This window comes from Trachurus trachurus (assembly GCF_905171665.1).
Source record: "Trachurus trachurus genome assembly, chromosome: 7".
Lineage (NCBI taxonomy): Eukaryota > Metazoa > Chordata > Actinopteri > Carangiformes > Carangidae > Trachurus > Trachurus trachurus.
The window spans coordinates 33,535,326-33,556,619 of NC_139901.1; the positions used below are offsets into that span (position 1 = coordinate 33,535,326).

The 21,294-nt window shown below is 41.6% G+C and overlaps 2 protein-coding genes across 2 annotated transcripts in view; one reads left to right on the forward strand and one right to left on the reverse strand.

Moving 5' to 3' along the window:
• Nucleotides 1–2,737, forward strand: part of LOC310988650 (monocarboxylate transporter 1-like) — a 52,516-nt gene extending 49,779 nt beyond the window's left edge. Inside the window, exon 5 of the mRNA XM_083975327.1 lies at nucleotides 2,054–2,737. Coding sequence (XP_083831453.1) covers nucleotides 2,054–2,355 — 302 coding nt within the window. The 3' untranslated portion in view covers nucleotides 2,356–2,737. The remainder of the gene's footprint in view (nucleotides 1–2,053) is intronic.
• Nucleotides 2,738–8,346: 5,609 nt separating this feature from the next.
• On the reverse strand, nucleotides 8,347–20,613 carry LOC310988662 (vasopressin V2 receptor-like; the record flags this gene model as incomplete). The annotated part of the gene is made up of 6 exons (XM_083975344.1): nucleotides 8,347–8,531; nucleotides 11,867–12,094; nucleotides 12,766–13,069; nucleotides 15,379–15,525; nucleotides 18,927–19,172; nucleotides 20,350–20,613. 6 exons carry the CDS (start codon nucleotides 20,611–20,613, stop codon nucleotides 8,347–8,349), a joined length of 1,374 nt encoding a protein of 457 aa, XP_083831470.1.
• Between the last annotated feature and the right edge of the window lie 681 nt (nucleotides 20,614–21,294).

Here is a 21,294-nt window from a genome sequence, read left to right on the forward strand (position 1 = left end):
TTTGAAATAAGTAGAAAAATCTGCCAGTGAAAGCAAGTTTTTTGTGTTTGTAATAAGAAAGAAAAACTTGCTCCACTATCAGATTTTTCTACTTATTTCAAGTGAAAATCTGCTTGAAAGAAGTAAAAAGTGTCTAAAAACAAGCTGCTTTTAATGTGATGAGTCTTATTTTAAGTAGAATGAGATTTGTTTTGACTAGAAATGAGACAAATAGTCTTGGTAAGATTTTGAGTTTTTGCAGTGTGTGCGCCAGGATAAAGGTAAATGCACAGATACTGGTTCAGGCACCTAATGTAACATTGAATCGGTAGGAATTAAGTATGGCTGTCAAACTTTCCCCCCAAAAAAGATTTAAACGCTTCTTATGTAAAATATTCAAATTATATTCAAATTATTCATGTTTTTTTTTATTTTATCTCCACCTATACCAGTTTATTATTACGTCCCTCGTCCACTAGAGGGCGTTCACACCAAATCTGTATCTGCAACACACTTAAAGGGATAGTTCAACATTTTGGCAAATTGGCCCATTGCCATAATCCCTATAGTCATAGCAGTAGGTTCGTTACCTTTAATTGTCGGTGCAAGCTGTTTTTAGAACGGCGGAGCAGAGCGGTGAGCTGCTCAGAGCTACGCTACAGAGGCTCATTATGGGATTTCTTGGTTATAATAACACAACGTTACCACACAGAGTTGTTTTAGAGGGAAATACAGAGACTGCTTGATGAAAAACTGTCCCTGAAGGCAACGTGCATCAGTGGTTTTGCATGTATTTCCCTCTAAAACAGACCTGGGCATTTTACGGCCCGCGGGCCGAACCCGGCCCGTGGACCATCTCAATCCGGCCCGCGACGTGCACAAAGAAAAAAGAAAAAAAAGAAAAGAAAAGATGCGTTTATTGATGCGCGTTAATCAGCTGTTTGAAACAGTGACGGCCCCGCGGGGCAGTAGCCTACACATCGCAGACAGAAACCTCCGCCAGGTAGAAGATCTCCTGCAGGACAGGCTGCTCAGTCTCTTACTCTGTCAGACACCGGAGGTCCGGCGGAGGAGAGAGAGGAGCCGCTCTGGTGCAGGTTTTCTCCACAGCAGAGTTTCTGAATTCATTAAGTGATGCAGGTCTGTTAAACTTTGGGTTATTTACAGAAACAGAACAGTCTCACTGAATCAGAACTGAAAAGGATCTGAGTTGATAAGGTGTCTGTGAATATTATTCATTGATGCAGTCATTTACTTAATGCTCAGTAAGTTTTGATGATAGTAAAACAATCTGCCTTGAGTCCATATTTAAATCATAATACAGTATGTTTCTTCAGTGATCTGTGCTGGATATAGGTTGAAAATGCAGTTATATCGATTGTGGTCTGTCAAATAGCCTATTGTAAAGCAATATGCCCACCAAATATATGTAGTTTAATATAATTCAGCAATAAATATCAAATGTTTCAATTAGATTTCGAATTGTGTGGCCCTTCGCTCACTTTATCGGAGTCAGTGTGGCCCTCTGGAAAAAATAATTGCCCAGCCCTGCTCTAAAACAACTCTGTGTGGTAACGTTGTGTTATTATCTCATAGCGTGGTGAATGTGCAGCTCACAACTTGTCCACCAGAGCGTTGTGGAGTTGTTGGATTGTGTATTTGATGAGTTTGATGAGGGAAACCATCTTGGTAAAATACTGGAAAACAGTCCAACAGAAGGAGAAATACTTATTGAAGATGCTTTTGACAAGAAGTAGGAAAGCTATAAAACCAGTAAATGGTTGAAACTAGATCCTCCAACATTGGAGCAGTGGTGCAGGATCATTCAAGACATTTACTGTACGGAGAGACTTACTTTGGTTTTAAAGGGATAGTTCAACATTTTGGCAAATTAACAGTTTTTCATCATCAGTCTCTGTATTTCCCTCTAAAACAACTCTGTGTGGTAACGTTGTGTTATTATCTCATAGTGTTTAAGATGAATGAACCGTGGCGTTTCACATGGCGGTTAACAGTGAAACCAGTGATGGTGGCGTCTGTATTCTGAACTTAGATTCTCCTCCTCCTGCTGCAGGTTCCCTGTACAACTACTACAACCACTACAACTACACCTACATGACGTGCGGCGTGATCCTGATGGTGGCCAGCGTCTTCCTGTTCGTGGGGATGGGCATCAACTACAAGCTGCTGGAGCGCGAGAGGAAGGAGGAGGAGCGGCGGGAGCGGGACGAGCCCAAGGAGGAGCGCGCCGCCATGTTGGCCCCGCCCTCGCCCGCCAAGTCCACGGACGGCGAGGAGAACAGCCTCCCCCCGGCCGCCGCCGCCGCCGCCGTCACGCTGGACGACGTCGCCAAGATGGACGAGGACACGGTGTAGGAAACGAAACACAGAACAAAACGGACTGGAGAAGGACACACAACACGGCAGAAACACACACAATGTACACTGTAAAAACTCACAATCTTACCAAGAATATTTGTCTTATTTCTAGTCAAAATGTCTCATTTATAGTCAAAATAAATCTAATTTTACTTAAAATAAGCTTGTTTTTAGACAGTTTTTACTTCTTTCAAGCAGATTTTCACTTGAAATAAGTAGAAAAAGTTTTTCTTTTTTATTACAAGCACAAAAAACTTGCTTTCACTGGCAGATTTTTCTACTTATTTCAAGTGAAAATTAGTTTGAAACAAGTGAAAATGATCTAAAAACAAGTTCATTTTTAGGTGACAAGTCTTATTTTAAGTGAAAAGAGATTACTTTTGACTATATATTATATAATATTTGTCTTATTTCTTGTCAAAATGTCTCTTTCCACTCAAAATAAGACTCATTACCTAAAAATGTACTTGTTTTTAGATCATTTTCACTTGTTTCAAATACATTTTCAATTGAAATAAGTAGAAAAATCTGCCAGTGAAAGCAAGTTTCTTTTGTGCTTGTAATAAGAAAGAAAAACTTGCTCCACTATCAGATTTTTCTACTTATTTCAAGTGGAAATTAGTTTGAAACAAGTGAAATGATCTAAAAACAAGTTAATTTTTAGGTGAAGAGTCTTATTTCAAGTGGAAAGAGATTAGTTTTGACTAGAAATTAGACAAATATTCTTGGAAAGATGTTGAGTTTTTGCAGTGTGTCTTTTATATATAGAGATCAAACCCCGGCTACACAACTACACAACCACACAACCACACAGCTACACAGCTACACAACCCTGAAGCCATAGCAACGAACGGTCCGGTCCAGACTGACCGGTCCAACCTGAAGCTGAGCAGCGTCTGACGTGCCTTCGTCCTCCTCACAACATCATCATCATCACTCACCACAACAACAACAGACACACAACAGACTGTCAGAGTCGTAGTGCAGTCGGACTGATGAGGATTCACTCTCAGGGTCTTTACAGTACGCAGAGATGCTGTTCGCCACCGCCACCGTCGCCACGGTTTCACTCCTGAAGGGCTGGACATGGACATGAATCTAAAGGACACACAACAACCACAGTGGTAGCTCACCATCACACTTTTACCTTTTATAGACCGAATCTCCTTGTTGTTTACATTCTACTTCCGGGTAGAAAACCAGCTGTAATGTGAATGAGATCAATAGTAACGAACGAGAGTTTAGCTATATATCATATTTTTCACGCCCTATCACCGTTTAGACAAATCTGAAATGATTGAAGAAACATTACTATTTCTGTGTGTGTGTTTCGTGTTGCTATGTGTTGTATTTATTCAGTTTGAGGGAATCACAGTTTCTAGAAGCATCAGTGGCTCAGCTGACGGCGGTAGCTAAGCTAACGGTAGCTAAGCTAACGGCGGTAGCTAAGCTAACAGTAGCTAAGCTAACAGCTGCAGCTAAGCTAACATCAGGACGTCAGCTGTTAAAACCCTCCCGTTGTGGGACACGACATGAAACTACTCCAGTTAGCTCAGTCATGTTGGAACTCAGATATCCGCTGGAGAAAATATTTTTTCATGGAGCGTTTATTGAGTCACTGAGTTATTAAAGTTAAACAGGTAGCTAACCGTTAGCCCGGCTAATCTATGATAACCATGACTAATTACAAAAACGTGCACACATAAATAGTAATGTTTGTCCAATCATTGGTTTTATAGACTTTACAAACATCAGATTAGTCTAAACGGTGAAATAGTGACATGAAAAATTAGATAAATATAGTGAAACTCTCGTCCGTCACTATTGTTCTCATGCTGGTTTTCTACCAGGAAGTAGTTGTAAACAACAAGGTGAAGTCACCTCAATAAAACAAAACAACAGAGAAACGTTTAACAACATGAAACGTGTCGGGACAACGGAGGAGGAGATGGAGATGGAAACAGAGGAACTAACTAACGTAGGAAATCCAAACATAGACTAAACCTGCAGTGTAGAGGTCAGTGTGTGTTAACCACGGCGTGCTTGTACATACATGTGTGTAACTTTGTGTCATATTTCCCTCAGAGCAGAGCAGCTCATCACACACACTTTTATCCACAGAGACGACACACACGCAGCGGGAATCATTAAATAAAATAAAATAAAATAAAAATGTGAGTGCCAGTGCAGGAGGAGACGGGTCAGAGTGAACTCACACCACACGCTGCTGGTGGAGAGAACAGACACACACTGGACTGTGCAAAAGGTTTAACACTGCAAAAACTCTAAATCTTTCCAAGAATATTTGTCGTATTTCTTGTCAAAATGTCTCATTTTTAGTCAAAACTAATCTCTTTCCACTTAAAATAAGACTCATCACCTAAAAATTAACTTGTTTTTAGATCATTTTCACTTGTTTCAAACAAATATTCACTTGAAATAAGTATGTGATGAGTCTTATTTTAAGTAGAATGAGATTTGTTTTGACTAGAAATTACATTTTAACTAGAAATAAGACAAATATTCTTGGTAAGATTTAGAGTTTTTGTAGTGTAGGCATTATGAGGAAAGTGAAAATACTCAAAAATAATAAATTACAGACAATGACACAAAATGTGAGGGAAAAAAATGTATATATATATACCATCTGTTGCAGGACTGAGTCTTCTTGTGAATTTAAATAGTTATATTTGACATTGGCTGTAACTTTTGGGTCATTGCCGATCAGAAGCCTCTGCATGATGGAAAATAATCTAAACATCTGAAGTGTCTAAAACCTTTGCACAGGACTGTAGGTGTGTGTCCGGGTGTGTGTGTGTGTGTGAGTGTGTGTGTGTGTGTTGACCAGCCCTGAGTGTTGCCAAAATAGGAAAATGTATTAAATCTCACTCTTTTGTCAAATTTTTTGGATCTTTTCACTGTCGTTTACAACCACAACAAACAAAATACAACTTTGTGATTAAAGTCTATTTTAGCTCATTGTAGAGGACAATCTGACAGCAGGTATCTTTTGTAAGCAGAACAGAGAGAGAGCGTGTGTGTGTGCGTGTGTGTGTGTGTGTGTGTGTGTGTGTTTTCATCATTTCATGGGTTGCAGTTTGACTCTGAGCTGAACTGAATGTTTCATATCAGACCCTCAGTGTTTTTAAACCACAGATCAACGTCACCGGAGCAGAACAACGAACAATTCAATAATATTTGGGGACGGATCAGAGAGAATGTAGCGGTGGTGTTGAAGGACGGTTCACTTGTTGTTCACTTGTTGTTCACTTGTTTCTCCTTTTTTTGCTTTTAGCTTTTTTTTAACACTACAGACTGTGATCATTCGTTGTCCTGAAACACTTTAAAGGACGAGTCAGTCCATGTTCTGAGTTTTTATTATCGATAAATCCCTTTAAAAAAAGAGAAAAAAAGACCAAAACTAACAATGAATGGATCTTTCAGACTGATGTGTGTAAAAAAAAAAAAAAAAACTATCAAATAATCCACCGACTGCTTTGCTTGATCTGTAAATCTGTTCATCACATGTTCCCAGAAAACATGCAGAGCTCCACATTAAAGCGGCTTCGACCGGTTTTATGTGAACGCAGAATATTTTCAAGAATTATATTCATTTTTGAATAACTTTTAAAGGTTTTGGTCTTTTTGAAAATGATTTCATAATGGGATTTGTTATAAAAAACAAAAATCTAGAACATGATCAACTTCATCTTTTATAATGTGAAGACAATTGTGATGAAATGAAAGATAAAATGTTTCTGTGTGGTCAGTTGCTCCGAGGCAGCGAGGCGACAGTCAGTTCATTAGTGTGTTTACTCTGTACACTGACTATTGTGTTTATTATCATTATTATTATTTTATTTTATTTTATTTTATTTTGTTTTTTGAGAGAGAGGGACTGAGCTCTTTTTTTTTTGGTAATTATTATTATACCACGACCAAATGTAAGTATTATAGTTTCAAACATTTACTTACAGGATTATAAGCTGTCGTCTAAATGTGGTTGGGTTTGGACAGACGTGGTGCACTGCAAAAACTCAAAATCTTACCAAGAATATTTGTCTTATTTCTAGTCAAAATGTCATTTCTAGTCAAAATAAATCTAATTATACTTAAAATAAGACTTATTACATTAAAAAGCAGCTTGTTTTTAGACACTTTTTACTTTTTCAAGCAAATTTTCCACTTTAAATAAGTAGAAAAATCTGATAGTGGAGCAAGTTTTTCTTTCTTATTACAAGCACAAAAAACTTACTTTCACTGGCAGATTTTTCTACTTATTTCAAGTGAAAATTAGTTTGAAACAAGTGAAAATGATCTAAAAACAAGTTAGTGTTTAGGTGATGAGTCTTATTTTAAGTGGAAAGAGATTAGTTTTGACTAGAAATGAGACAATACGACAAATATTCTTGGAAAGATTTTGAGTTTTTGCAGTGCTGTAAAATAAAACAAACCTTCAGTTGTTTTTGCCTTTGAGATGAATAATTGAAACGAACTGTTGGCACTTGGGAAACGACGACAGAGCGTTTCTGGTACTGTAGTCACACAGCACAGTCGTGTCTGTGTTTAAAACAAAAAGAACAAATCTGTTTTGAAGTTTCTGGAAAATAACAATTTGTTTTCTTCTTTTTTTTTCTTTTAGTTGCAGTAGATTTTTAGTTTTTATGTTTGTACAGTGGAGTCGACGTCGTGTCGGCTCGGCTCTGTGTGTGTGAGGTGTACATGACTGGTGAATGAATGAATAAACTTGTTTTTAAAAACAAAACTCCTCCCACTTGTTTTTGTTCTGAAAATAAAGACACAGATTCTCCATCATCACTATAATATGTTTATTATGGCAGGTTGATGCTGTTGTTGTTGTGACAATATTTAGAGAAACCAGAGTGTGTTTTAGTCGGGATCAGAAACAGGAAACTACTCACGGCTACTCAGCATCATGACTGTGGAACTGTTAATGTGGCTCTAACAGAAACAAACCAGTGTGTTAATGAAAAACTCCTGTATCTGATTAAAATGTTTCATTTAGTTTATTTCAGCCACGCACACAAACACAAAAACAAGTTGTAACTAAACCAAGACACCACTGTGTTAACAGGGTTCCCACGCGTCCTGGAAAACCAAGAAAACACATGGAAATTGAGAAAAAATAGTCAAATGTCCTGGAAAAGCTTTGAGTTGTCCTGGAAAAGTATTGATCCCATCATGACAGCAGCTGCCAGAGCTCAGTTTGACTTTATCAGACCACACCGAGGATTTCTTTCCCAAAGACGTTCCTAGCAAGAAAACTATCGACATTGAGTTGATGAGTGTTTTTCCAGTGTTGGACCTGTTGTCAAACAAAAACAACATGTTTTTGCCTTGTTCTATGATAAAATTGTCTTAATTTCTAAGATATTATGTGATAGATAAGTTGGAGCCATAGACTGCATGTTTTTAAATCAGACTTCTGGGAGAGAGATGAGATAGAGAGAGGAGGAATACACATAGAAACAAACTGGTTAAATGTACAAAATAAGCTACAACTGTGGAAAAGACTTCTCCAAAGCATGAATGGGACGGAGGATGTGTCGGCGTGACGTCCGTCAGACTGCAGCAGCTGAAAATGTCCTGGAAAAGTGCTGGAAAATCATTTCAAGAAAAGAGTGGGAACACTGTTTTAAAACGAGGCGATGAACCCGGCTATGTCCTGGAGAACGGCTGTAGCTCGAGTCTCTCATGGTTGCCTTTAGCAACGGCTCCAAATTGATAAATGGGTACATAAATTAAGAAAATAAAATAAAAGTATGTAACAAAATCTTTCACTAATTGACACTTTTTTTGTAGTTTGTTGAATTTGTCACTTTCCAAACGGAACATAATAATGTTCAGGTTGAACAAAGGATAAATTCATTTAGCTTTAGAATGAAGTTGATGTTTTTATCTTTGGACAGTGTCAGGCTAGCGAGAGAGAGAGAGAGAGAGACAGTGTGTGTGTGTGTGTGTGTGTGGTCAGGAGTTGGAGGTGTGTGTGGCGGTGGAGTCGTTGGGCACGGAGCCGCGGCGTGGACCGGGACCGCGGCAGAGCAGCAGCAGCCGGAGCTCCGGGGAAACGCTGCTGGAGAACGCAGAGTAGATCCACGGGTTGGTGCAGGAGTTGAGGCTGGCCAGCAGCATCAGCAGGGTGAACACCACACCTACACACACACACACACACACACACACACACACACACACACACACACACACACACACACACACACACACACACACACACACACACACAGGAACCTTCAGCTCTGGAAAACATAAAGAGACTCCAAAATGTTGTTAATAAATCCAGGGGAGCAGATCCAATGCCAGGATTGGGGGGGTGGGGCACAAAAGTGATTTTTTCTTTTTTTTTTTACCAGTATGCAGCTCATACCATGCCGCCATAAATCACAACTCCGCAAAGTCTCGGCATATCATTCAAAAAGTACTGCACAGGGAATTATTTATTGTGCTTACCTTTCTAGTAAATTATAATTTAAAGGCCTCATGCTGTGCACTTTTCTCTGGGTTTATTTACCTGCTGATTTCTCTAACAAGATGTATCATTGGTTTTTAGTACCTGTGATCTGCTTCATATCGTTTCTACTGCCCATTTCTGTTGCCTCTTTCTGGAGCTCTAGCAGGCACAGGTCATTTGGCCAATCAGAAGAGAGAATGAGAACCTCTCCTCTGATTGGCTCACTGTTTTTGAGTGGCATGTGGTCGGGCCAATCACAGGCAAGTAACTGAAACCTAAGCTGCATTCATAAAAATTGAAAAAAAAAAAACTGGTCAAGGTGGGCGGAGTTCCCTTGTGTGTGACATCACAGAAAGGAGGAAGTGCTATCTGCTCGTCTTAAAGAGACAGTTCCTACAAATGGGCGGCGTGTGTTTCTCCGTTTATGACCAGTTTGATGCACGGGGCAGTATATACATCTATCTATATACATCTATATCATCTATATACGTGGCCCAGAGACCTCCCCAAGCACCAAAAAATAACCACAATCACATTTTTCATGCCATGGGGCCTTTAAAGGATCTCAGACATGTAATATCTACTCACGTTCTTATCTTTCACCTCCCACCGATCCTCCCAGATCCCAGATCCCCAGTTCTTCTCACCATCTTCCTTTTCTCCCAGTCTATGGAACTTTATGCATGATTAATTGATATGAATGAAGCCCTACTGTAAGATTGAGGGGGTCGTTTTTTTAAAGCCTGCTGATGTCATCAGCGTCTGTGTAAGAAACTACCCGTTCATTTGCATCGTAGTGGAGGAGACCAGAGATGGGATGTGGAGTCAGAAATATTTTTGTCAAAAATTATTTGTTCCACCATTTCAATCATTTCTTTTTAGATGTTAAGAATGTGAAGTCTGAAAATACATTTGTTAAATTTTCAATAGTTTGGGGTATTTTTATTGAGGGGGACAATTCATGTTTTTCAGAAATTGGGGGGACATGTCCCCCCCGGGATCTGCACCCATGAATAAATCAGCTTCTCTATAAGGCAGCCATCGAGTGTCTATTGAACTGCAATAAAGCACCTCACTCTACTTAGCTGATCACCTGAACCTAATCATATTTAATGAGGAAGAAAGATTATATATAAATAAAAAAAACACTGCTGTGATTAAAAATTGGGATTATTCCACCAATGTTGATTTCTAAACTCTTCCTAAATTTAAAAAGTAGTGTTGTGTTGTTTTAAAATGAATATAAACTTGTTTTCTTTGCATTATACGGTAGGCTACTGTAAGGTCTGAAAACACCTGAATTTTTTTTTTTTTTTGTTATTTTGACCTGTTGCCATTTTCTGCAAATAAATACATGCTCTAAATGAGAATATTTTTATTTCCAATTTGGGAGAAATGTTGTCAGTAGGTTATAGATTGAAACAAAAGTTCATTTTACTCAAACACACACAGCTATGAATAGTAAAACCAGAGGAACTGATCATTGTGAAGAGGTCTCTCCCCCCCTGGTGGCTGATCTTGTTATTGTCACACTGTTTTTCTTTCTAATAAAATCTCACAGGGGCGGCAGTGCCAGCCCGTTCAGTGACCTTTAAAGGGATAGTTCACTAAAAATTGAACTTAAAATTGTACTGAAGCCCCGTCATGAGAAATTGTTCAGAAAATAATTGCTCTGCTGGTGTCATTGCAAATCTCGGGCTTCAATACAAGAGGGACATTACAGACGAGCACTATGGAGGTATTTGGATGTTTTTTGGTGTGTCTTTTTGTTACGAAGAAAAGTGAGCTCCGTTCTCAACCGTTATATGGACATGCAGTGCTGCACGGAGACCCCCTGTAACTCAGAGAAGCCACGGAGGACTCTGAAACTTCTCCCAGCCCTTAGTCCACATGAGGGGGAGGAGATAATGAGATCATGACATTTGAATTTTGGGTGAACTATCCCTTTAAATGAGACAAGACCTTTTGAATAACTTGAAATTCTCAAAGGTATAAAGGTATATATGTAACAGAGATGGGGAGACTGGGGGTTTGATCATAGAGCTTAATGGCTTTTTTGTATACTTGTTTAATGGGTTTAAAACAATCATGATGGATCATAGGATTAGCTACACATTCACTGGGTGTGAGAAAAGGAGGGAGGTTATGCAGCGATATGTAGTAGGGATGTCACAATTACTTGTTTTCACAATTAATCGCGGTATTAAACGCCGCAATTAATTGATTGTAAAGATTCCTAAATACCGTTACTTTCCAAAAAAGATTATGTCGGAACTATATTTGCAGATGTGCACCAAAGTAAAGGTGAATGCACAGATACTGGTCCATACGTAACACTGAATTGGTAGGAATTGAAATGCTGGAGTCAGTGTCATTTGTAATAATAAAAAAAAGAATAAAATTAACTTAAACATTCGATATAGATGACAATTAATGACTTATATATTTCAAACACTTTAATAATTGGTCATATTTTAATAGATACTTTGTGGAAATAATTAGTAATGTAATTATATTTTGACTATGTTTACACATTAATAGTGTTTGAAATTAATTGATGCATAATAATCGTGATAATCGTAATACCGTGATTATTTCTCGGACAATAATCATAAGAAAATCTGTAATCGTGACATCAGTGAGGTGTGTGTGTGTGTGTGTGTGTTCTTGTACATGCTACGTTGTGAGGACCAGAACGAGTTTTTTAACCAACGGAGTGAGGACATTTTTGGGAAAAGAGGACATTTTGGTCGGTCTTCACTTTTTCCAAGGGCTGTTTGAGGGTTAAGACGTTAGGTTATAATTAGGTTTAAATGAGGTTTAGAGTAATGGTTAAGTTTAGACATTTGTTTTGGATGGTTAAGGTTAGGGTAAGGGGCTAGAGAATACATTATGTCAATGACATGTCCTCACAAAGATAGATTTACAAGGATGTGTGTGTGTGTGTGTGTGTGTGTGTGTGTGTGTGTGTGTGTGTGTGTGTGTGTGTGTGTGTGTGTGTGTGTGTGTGTGTGTGTGCACCGTTCTGGGGGGGGTCGGGGTCCCAGGCCGCCCACAGCTGGACGCTGAAGAACGGCGCCCAGCACAGAGAGTAGACCAGCACGATGACCAGAGTCATCCTCACCGTCTTCGACATGGCGGCCGACACCTCCCCACCCCGGGGGGCCGCGGCCGGGGGGGCAGGTGGAGGGGGCCCGGGGTGGCCCGGGGGGGCTGCAGGGCCAGGCAGCACGTCAGGCTGCAGCTCGGCTGGTCAGAGAAACACAAGGACGGTTTAAAGGGACAGTTCAACATTTAGTCACCATAACCCCTACAGTCATAGCAGTAGGTTCATTCTACACTTATCTATTACTTTATTCATATATTCCACTGCTTTTGTGATGCTAAAGGGATAGTTCACCCAAAATTGAAATTTCATTATCTCCTCCCCCTCATGTGGAGTAAGGGCTGGGAGAAGTTTCAGAGTCCTCCGTGGCTTCTCTGAGTTACACGGGGGCTCCGTGCAGCACTGCATGTCCATATGACGGTTGAGAACGGAGCTCACTTTTCTTCGTAACAAAAAGACACACCAAAAAACATCCAAATACCTCCATAGTGCTAGTCTGTAATGTCCCTCTTGTATTGAAGCCTGAGATTTGCATTTCAGGGCTTCAATACAAGACGGACATTACATGCGAGCAGCATGGAGGTATTTGGATGTTTTTTGGTGTGTCTTTTTGTCACGAAGACAGTTGGTATCCATCTGCAACCGTTATATGGACATGCACTGCTACGCCGAGACCCCCTGTAACTCAGAGAAGCCACGGAGGACTCTGAAACTTCTGAGTGAAATTTCAATTTTGAGTGAACTATCCCTTTCAGTCTTAGAACAAATATTTGTGGTGGTCCAGGGTCAGTGTGGAGCGGCAGCGTCGCCTCACCTGGATGAGCAGCAGCCGTGTAGGAGTGGACGTGGCAGTCGGAGCTGAGCGGGGCCATGGCCAGCTGCTCCGAGCCGAAGCTGCCGGCGCTCAGCGGGTTGTTGTAGATGAGAGGGGACACGTAGAAGGAGAGACTGGACCTCGCTCTGCTGCCTCCTCCTCCTCCTGCTCCTCCTCCTCCTCCTCCTCCTCCTCCTCCTCCTCCTCTCTGACTGTCCCGTCGGGACGGGGAGAGGGAGGAGGGGGACAGGCGGCGCTCTGACTTCAAGTACAGGTTGTTGTGGATCTCCTTAAAGATTCGCACCTGAGGGGGAGGAGACACAGCGGCCATGATGATGATGTAATGATGATGTCATTATTCAGTTCTTCCATCACACTGAACCAGCAGGTGAAAGTGAAAGTAAGAAGCCCCTTAGTGTAGCTACACTGCAAAAACTCAGAATCTTACCAAGAATAATTGTCTTATTTCCAGTCAAAATGTCATTTCTGGTCAAAACTAACCTCATTGTTTTTAGACACTTTTTTTTTTTTTTTTTTACTTCTTTCAAGCAGATTTTCACTTGAAATAAGTAGAAAAATCTGATAGTGGAGCAAGTTTTTCTTTCTTATTACAAGCACAAAAAACTTGCTTTGACTGGCAGATTTTTCTACTTATTTCAAGTGAAAATTAGTTTGAAACAAGTGAAAATGATCTAAAAACAAGTTAATTTTTAGGTGATGAGTCTTATTTTAAGTGGAAAGAGTTTCGTTTTGACTAGAAATGAGACATTTTGACAAGAAATAAGACAAATATTCTTGGAAAGATTTAGAGTTTTTGCAGTGTAGGACAAATATCTAGACAAAACAAAACCTAAAGTGTGTCCAACCCTTTAATTTACAGGCCGTAAATTATGTGATATGACAAGAAATAACAATTAATTGTGTCATATTGTGTAGAAGTAACGGTCCATTGCAAGGACTTGGTGGAGAAGAATTCTGGCCTTTCCCAAAAAGTTCAAAGCATGAAAAGCACGTGTAATCTATTACCTTCATGAAAAACATGATGTTACTATAAAATTTACTGTTTTTTCTGGGCTATTTCTAGACATTACGACGTAATTAAACTGTCAAACATTATCATAGGCTACTACTGACGTAATTTGCTTCTGTGTACGCTACATTTAGAGCCTCCTTACTTTCATCTGCTGGTTCAACAGTTTGGACGTGAAGGACGGGAACTGTCAAAATAAAATTGTAAACGTCTGCTCCAAAATCAAAGCACTGCAAAAAATCAAATATCTTACCAAGAATATTTGTCATTTAAACTAAAAATAATTTAGTTTAAATTTCTTTGTACATGTTACCACTGGGGTCAATTATAGCCAGGCACAACCTTTCCTTTCACTGTTATGCAGACGACCTGCAAATCTATCTGCCAGTGAAGCCAAACAGTAACAGTGCACAATGTTCTTTATTTGACTGTATTGCTGATATTAAGCAGTGGTTGGCTCAAAATTTTCTTAACTTAAATGATGAAAAAACTGAATGTATTGTGTTTGGAGATACTGCGTCAGCTGACTTTGGCACCCTGTCTCCAAAGCTCAGTTCAACTGTCAGAAATCTGGGTGTGACTTTTGACAGTCATCTCAAGTTCGACAAACAAATCAGTAATGTTGTCAGGACCAGTTTTTTCCAGCTGCGTCTTTTAGCTAAAGTTAAAATGTTTTTAAGCCGCCACGACCTCGAGAAAGCCATTCATGCTTTAATTAGTTCACGGCTAGATTATTGTAATGCACTTTATGTTGGCCTCTCTCAGTCCTCCCTCAGTCGCCTTCAACTCGTGCAAAATGCCGCGGCCCGTCTTTTAACCAACACTCACAGACGTGTGCACATTACCCCTGTTCTTAACTCCCTTCCTTCACTCCTGTCCTTTTTAGAACTGATTTTAAACTTATAATGTTTGTTTTTAAAGCTCTTCACGGCCTTGCCCCATTATATTTATCCGAGCTTTTAACCATCCGAGATCCAGGTAGAGCTTTGAGGTCGACGAATCAACTTGTACTGGAAGTGCCCAGATCAAAATATAAACACTGGGGTGACCGAGCCTTTTCTGTCGCTGCTCCCAGGCTCTGGAACAAGCTCCCCACCGAGATGCGTCTCATCTCGGACCCGGGCCTTTTTAAATCCAGGCTAAAAACCTACTTATTTAGGATGACTTTTAATACCCAGTAGCACGATGGCACTTTTATCTTATTTTATTTTATTTTAACTTATTTGACTTTGCTGTATTTTATTGCTCTCACTGTTTTTATTGTTTTTAAATTGTTTTTATTTCTGCTTCTTTCTTTTTATTATTACACTATGTAAAGCACTTTGGTACTCCGAAAGGATTGTTGTAAAGGGCTGTATAAATAAAGTACATTTACATTTTACATTTAATTTATAGTCAAAACAAATCTCATTATACTTCAAATAAGACTTGTCACATTAAGCCCTTTTGGGTTTCATACCTCCCCTTTGCGCATCCCAGTCATGATGATTGTTCATGCTGTTTTAAATTATATGTTCATGCAAATAAAAAAAAAAAGGATAGATAAAATGTTCTGTCTCTGTCTCTGTGAACAGTCTCTCTACCTGGCAGACGGTGATGGTGAGGACGGGGAGGATGAAGATGGCCAGAGTCATCCAGGTCACGTAGGCTTTCAGGCCCCACGACTCTGCAAAGTTCCCCCAGCACTCGTACACACCAGGAGCCACCTCCGACCGCGAGAAGATGAACACCTGAGGAGGAAAACAGCTGTGAACTCTCCTCCTCTGAGTCGCTAACCCTCCTCTCCTCCATGTGCATTTTGTTTTCAGATCAAGGTTATCATAGTTTTAAAATGTACATTAGTATTTATTTTTATTTGGTGTTTTAAAGGTGCATTGTGTAGGAATTCCTCCCATCTAGCGTTGTGGTTGTATATCACAAGCAACTCAGTCGTATTTTTCATGCTGCATTCACTTGAAATTGGGCAGACGGCAGAGTAACGGCATAAACAAGCCTCTATGTAAACAAGTGGTCCGTCAGCACGAGGCAAAACAATACACATGACAATATGTTGTTATGGCGATGTGGTATTGTTTTACCGGCTTTCTCTGGACTTCTGTGACTAAAATGACATCTGGTTTGTTAGCGACGGCCGTCTGCCCGACTGCAGGTGAATGCAGCATCAGTGTAACGCTCCATTCCTCCTCACGCTGCCACTGAATGTAAAAAAGTTAGTTCAACAAGTGATTTAGCAATTTTAGTTTAGTTTATGTTAAGTTTTCAATCTTGATTTGTAGAAAGTGTAAAGGATAAAATAATGGCTTTTAATTTTATTCTCTAACTGTCCCCTGCAATTCAGCGGAAGCTCCTCTTCCCAGTTCGTAATTTGAACGGACCAGGAAGAGGAGCTTCGACAAGCTTCCACTACAAAACAAGCTTGAAATATAGACTTATTTAATTTTTTTCGGGACAATTTCGCATTTCGGGGCTTCAATACAAGAGGGACATTACATACGAGCAGCATGGAGGTATCTGGATGTTTTTTGGTGTGTCTTTTTGTTACGAAGACAGTTGGTATCCATTTGCAACCGTCATATGGACATGCACTGCTTCGCCGAGACCCCCTGTAACTCAGAGAAGCCACGGAGGACTCTGAAACTTCTCCCAGCCCTTAGTCCACATGAGGGGGAGGAGATAATGAGTGAAATTAGAATTTTGGGTGAACTATCCCTTTAATAAAGCAGTGTTCCTTGTTCATTGTTGCAGTTCCAGGAGCTGAGAGACCAAACAGTGGTTTCCTCCCTGTGATAACATCAGTGTGAGAGACCGGAGCTGTAACTGAGTGATCAGCTGGCAGCAGAAGTGTTTACCAGCTGCTGAGTCCTGACCTCAGGAGGAGGAGGAGAGAGGAGGAGGAGGAGGAGGAGGAGAGAGGAGGAGGAGCAGCAGCAGGAGGAGGCCAGCAGCTCTGTGTGTGGTGCAGTAACTCTACTCCTGTTTACAGTCTCACTACTGGTCTGGATCCTGCTGCTTCACCCAGACAGAGCAGCTGATCACATGATCTGTGGCACTTTCACACCTCGGCCTCTCTCCTCTGGTCTGGACTGTTGGACTCAGTTTGATCCGAACCTGAATTCCAGGTGTGAAAGGACCATGTTCTTACTCGTAATGTCCTACCTTTCATGTCCTACCTGTGTCTGTCCTACCTGTCATGTCCTACTTTTATTTTATTTAGCACATAAAAACAGTGCAAGAAGGGAACGAAATTCCACTCCCATCAGAATTACATGAAACTCAAGGTAAACAATAAGAAATAAGAAATACAGCATAGATACCTGTGCTGTCCTACCTGTCCTGTCCTTCAAACTTCAAACTTCAAACTTCAAACTTTATTTATTTGTATAGCACCTTTCATACATATAAAAATGCAACACAAAGTGCTTTACGGTGTTTGACCGAGAGAGAAACGGGCGGATTCTGGCTATATTCTTGAGATGGTTGTTACCGCCGGAAGGGGTTCGGCCTTGTGTGTGTCTGTGTCTTTCTCTCCCCCTCCTTGTTCCCCCACAGCTCCACCCAGGTCCCAATCAGCGAAACAAGGCTCACCTGGTCCACTGAGCTAAATACCCTGCAGCTGACACTGGAAGAGGGGGCAGTGCTGGGGACTGCTGGGCTTGCCTGCCTCCCATCATGGCTTTTGTTTGTGTTAGCTTATGTTTATCGTCTTTGTACCTTTATGTTGTGGATTAAATCCTCTTTTAGTTAAAGGTTGAATATGTAGAATATTTATTAAAAGCTATATTTTTTCAAAAATAATACATCCATGGGGCCTTTAGAGGGGTACAGAATGAAAGTATTGCTTTTCCACAAAAAAAATTTTTTTAGTCTGAATTATTATTTTTAATTTTTTTGACGGGCTCGACAACTGACTATCTGTCAACGTTCTGTTTACATTCGTACCCGTAGCCGACATGTGGCTCAGTTCTCCGCTGTTTTCCTGCCTCCTCCCGGTCGTATGCGTTTGTTTCCAACCAAGCCTTTTTAATAATCAATCGGTGGATCAATGGATTATCATATACTTGTTAGGATGGGTGTATTTGTGTAGTCTTATCTGTCATAAACACGTTTATCGTCGCGGACTTTCGGTGCCACGGAGCTCCTTTTTTTTTTTTTTTCCAACTTGACGAGAGCAGTGACAGCGGAGGCTCTGAGGCTCTGAGCAGCAGCGGTGTGGAAGGCAGAGAGCCTCCACTCTCCCTGTAACAAGCTACAAGTCATTTATTATGCTGTTAATGACGGTAAAAATGAAACATAAGGTAAATATCCTGCTTAGTTCTCCTCCTCTGCTGTCCTCTGATCAGAGCGGAGTCCCTAGCAACGGCCCGTTTTACCTAGCAACGGTCTGGCAATCGACTGCTGGAATTCTTTTTCTGTTGTTGTTCTTGTATTTCTACATAGTCAACCTTTAAGTTAGCGTCTTTATGTTTGGTTTGGGGTCATTGGTTGGGTCCATTGTTATGCCCCTCCGGGCCAACAAAGTTCTGGGGCGTAACAATTGGGGGCTCGTCCGGGATCTGAACAACCATGAGGTGAAGTGAAGGTTTGTAGCTGTTGTGTGGTGTAGTAGTCTTCTTTTCAAGATGGTTTGTGATATAATTGCCTGTCTGTGTTTGCTTGAGAGTTCCCTGTAAGGTAGTTGTCGGGCAGAGAGAGACTCTTGCCACTTTGTTATTTTGCCTTTCTTATTTTTGGTGTTGAAACCTGGGTGTGGGTACGTTTTCTGTGTGGCAGTGGGCCTTTCCTGGGTCCATTGTTCATTTGCAGAGTTCAACGTTTAAAGAAGCCTCCCAGGAAGCCACTGAAGACTAGATAGTTAACCGTATCACAGGGTGCCTCTCCACAACGTCACTCTTCAGCAGAGTTGCACAGCAGTTCCGTCCTACCTGTCCTGTCCTGTCCTATCCTACCTGTCCTGTCCTGTCCTGTCCTACCTGTTCCGTCCTACCTGTCCTGTCCTACCTGTCCTGTTCCGTCCTACCTGTGTCTGTCCTACCTGTCCTGTCCTACCTGTGTCTGTCCTACCTGTCCTACCTGTCCTATCCTACCTGTCCTGTCCTACCTGTTCCGTCCTACCTGTCCTGTCCTGTCCTACCTGTGGCAGGCTGAGCAGCAGCGACAGACCCCAGGCCAGCAGGATGAAGCTGTTCCAGCGCTGCGTGGCACCGCTGCGATGCGCCTGCAGTGGGCAGCAGATGGCGTAGTGACGGTCCACCGTCATGGCAACGATCATGTAGGACGAGGCGAACATCCCCAACACCTGCAGGTACTTGACCAGACGACACAGGACGTCCGGTCCCGGGAAGCGTCCCCTAGCGTCCCAGACCAGCTGAGGTAACACCTGTATGTAATTTAATACCATTTTATAAAACGGAAAGGTGAAATCCGGCGATCTGATTGGTTGTTAACCGTGGTATAATGAGCATATACCACGGCTACTATTCTAAAGCCTTATCACAGCGTAGGATATTACTCCGCCTCAGGCACGTATGACTGGTATGAATGGCATGAATGGCAGTTGTTGTCATGTATCCATGACAACGGACTGTTGCAGTCCGTAGTAGAGGCTGACACGGGAGTGTTTTTTCAATCCCGTCCCGTCCTGCTCCCGCAAAAAAATTACCGTCCCGTCCCGGTCCCGTGACAAAGTCAAAAAGAAATCCTGTCCCGTTCAAATCCTGAATAAATCACTCCCGATCCGGTCCTGTTCCCGTTTTTTTCTATTAACACAGTCATCATGTAAACGATTGTGTTGACAGGTACGGAACCCATGGATTACGCCGCCGCCGCCGCATCAGCTGACTCCTCTTACTGGCGGAAAACATTTGCCTACCGGTATGTTGATTTACACAGGTTATAGCCTACTCCGCTACGGAGCCACGACAGTGATCACTGAGGATGTTAAGTGTGCATCAGTCCACACACTGAACCATCCGGGTTCTTAACGTAGCCTCCTGCCTGGCTTGTGCTTCTTTGAATGTCACGCTTTGACTCCTGGTCCCGTTCACTCCCGTTTACATTTTTTCCCGTCATGTCCCAATCACGTGATTAAAAATAAATTGACTCCCGAATCACAGGATTCCCACACGGGAATCCCGAGAAAATGTCAGCCTCTAGTCCGTAGCAAAAGACAGTCTGTGTTTTTACGATGTTAAAAAATGTAGTAAAGTAGTGTAATTGACATGTTGAAGGTGAACTTTCACCTCCAGAGGGTTAACAATGGTAGAGGGGACTGAGCAGTGACAGAGCTACTTGGAGCTAACGTCTGGAGACAAGGGACTAGTTTTTTATTGGATAATATGTATTTCTGGTTGAATGAAACTACATGAAATTGATTGTGTATTCCTCTTTCATATTGTCATCATTGGTAACTGTTTTATAAAAGCAAGTAAAGTCTTACCAAAATGTTCAACTTTTTTGACTCAGAAAATCAGAAAAACCCTAACCCTTTTGATAATGACCCGTGTGTGTGTGTGTGTGTGTGTGTGTGTGTGTGTGTGTGTGTGTGTGTGTGTTACCTGGAACAAGGCCACCACCAGGTCGGCCAGACACAGGTTGAGCATGAACTGGTGCAGCGGGTTGTGATGTCGTCTTCGCCGTAGCAACACCACCAGCACCAGCCCGTTGCCGAGCAACGCCATCACCAGGATGAGGGACAGCATCACCACCTCGGCCGCCGCCACCACGGCGTCGCGCTGCCAGCCGGTGGCGTTGGAGCCCGCCGGGGCCACGGACACCACCGACCGGTCGATGGGCGGCTCTGTCGCCATGGAGACTGACATGTTGCCTAGGAGACGGGAGGTAAACACAGAGGAGAGTTACTCCACCCACTCCGGTAGCTACTGGAAGTTCAGAGCAGGAGTCAGAAAATAATATAAACTCATCTGGTAAAACTGTACAATAAGGTAGAGTAGTTAAAGCAGAAGTAAGGTGAATGTTTGTGTTAATCTAAGTCTTAAATAGTTCTATCTTCCGACAGCAATCACTTCTATAGAGTGTTTGGACCGAAACACGGGTCTGTCAGTCACTCTGCTCTGCCCTGAGCCGAGAAGAAAACTTTCCTTGTATCCTACAACCTTTATCCAATGAGGAGAGAGAACGGCATAAAGGGGCAGTCCTCTCTGTGTGTGCAGCCAAGGGATGCGCCTGAATGTGGTGACGTAGGGACGAGGACTGTTATGGTGCGTTCAAGGCAACTCGTAACTCGTGTTTTTCCGACCCGTGAAGTCGTACCAGTTCGATCTGGTACGAGTTCACGGGTCAGAAGTTACGAGTGGCCGTTATAGTGACTTTCACAGGTAAAACAGGTCGGAGAAACACGAGTGGGTTGCCTGGAACGCTACAAAGTCGTAAGTTGTGACTTGAAGCTGTAATTTACGGTTTCAAAAGCCTGCCTGGAACGCAGCATTAGCCAAAACCACCGGATCGCTTACTTCTGCTTTAATGAGAAACTAATGATGAAC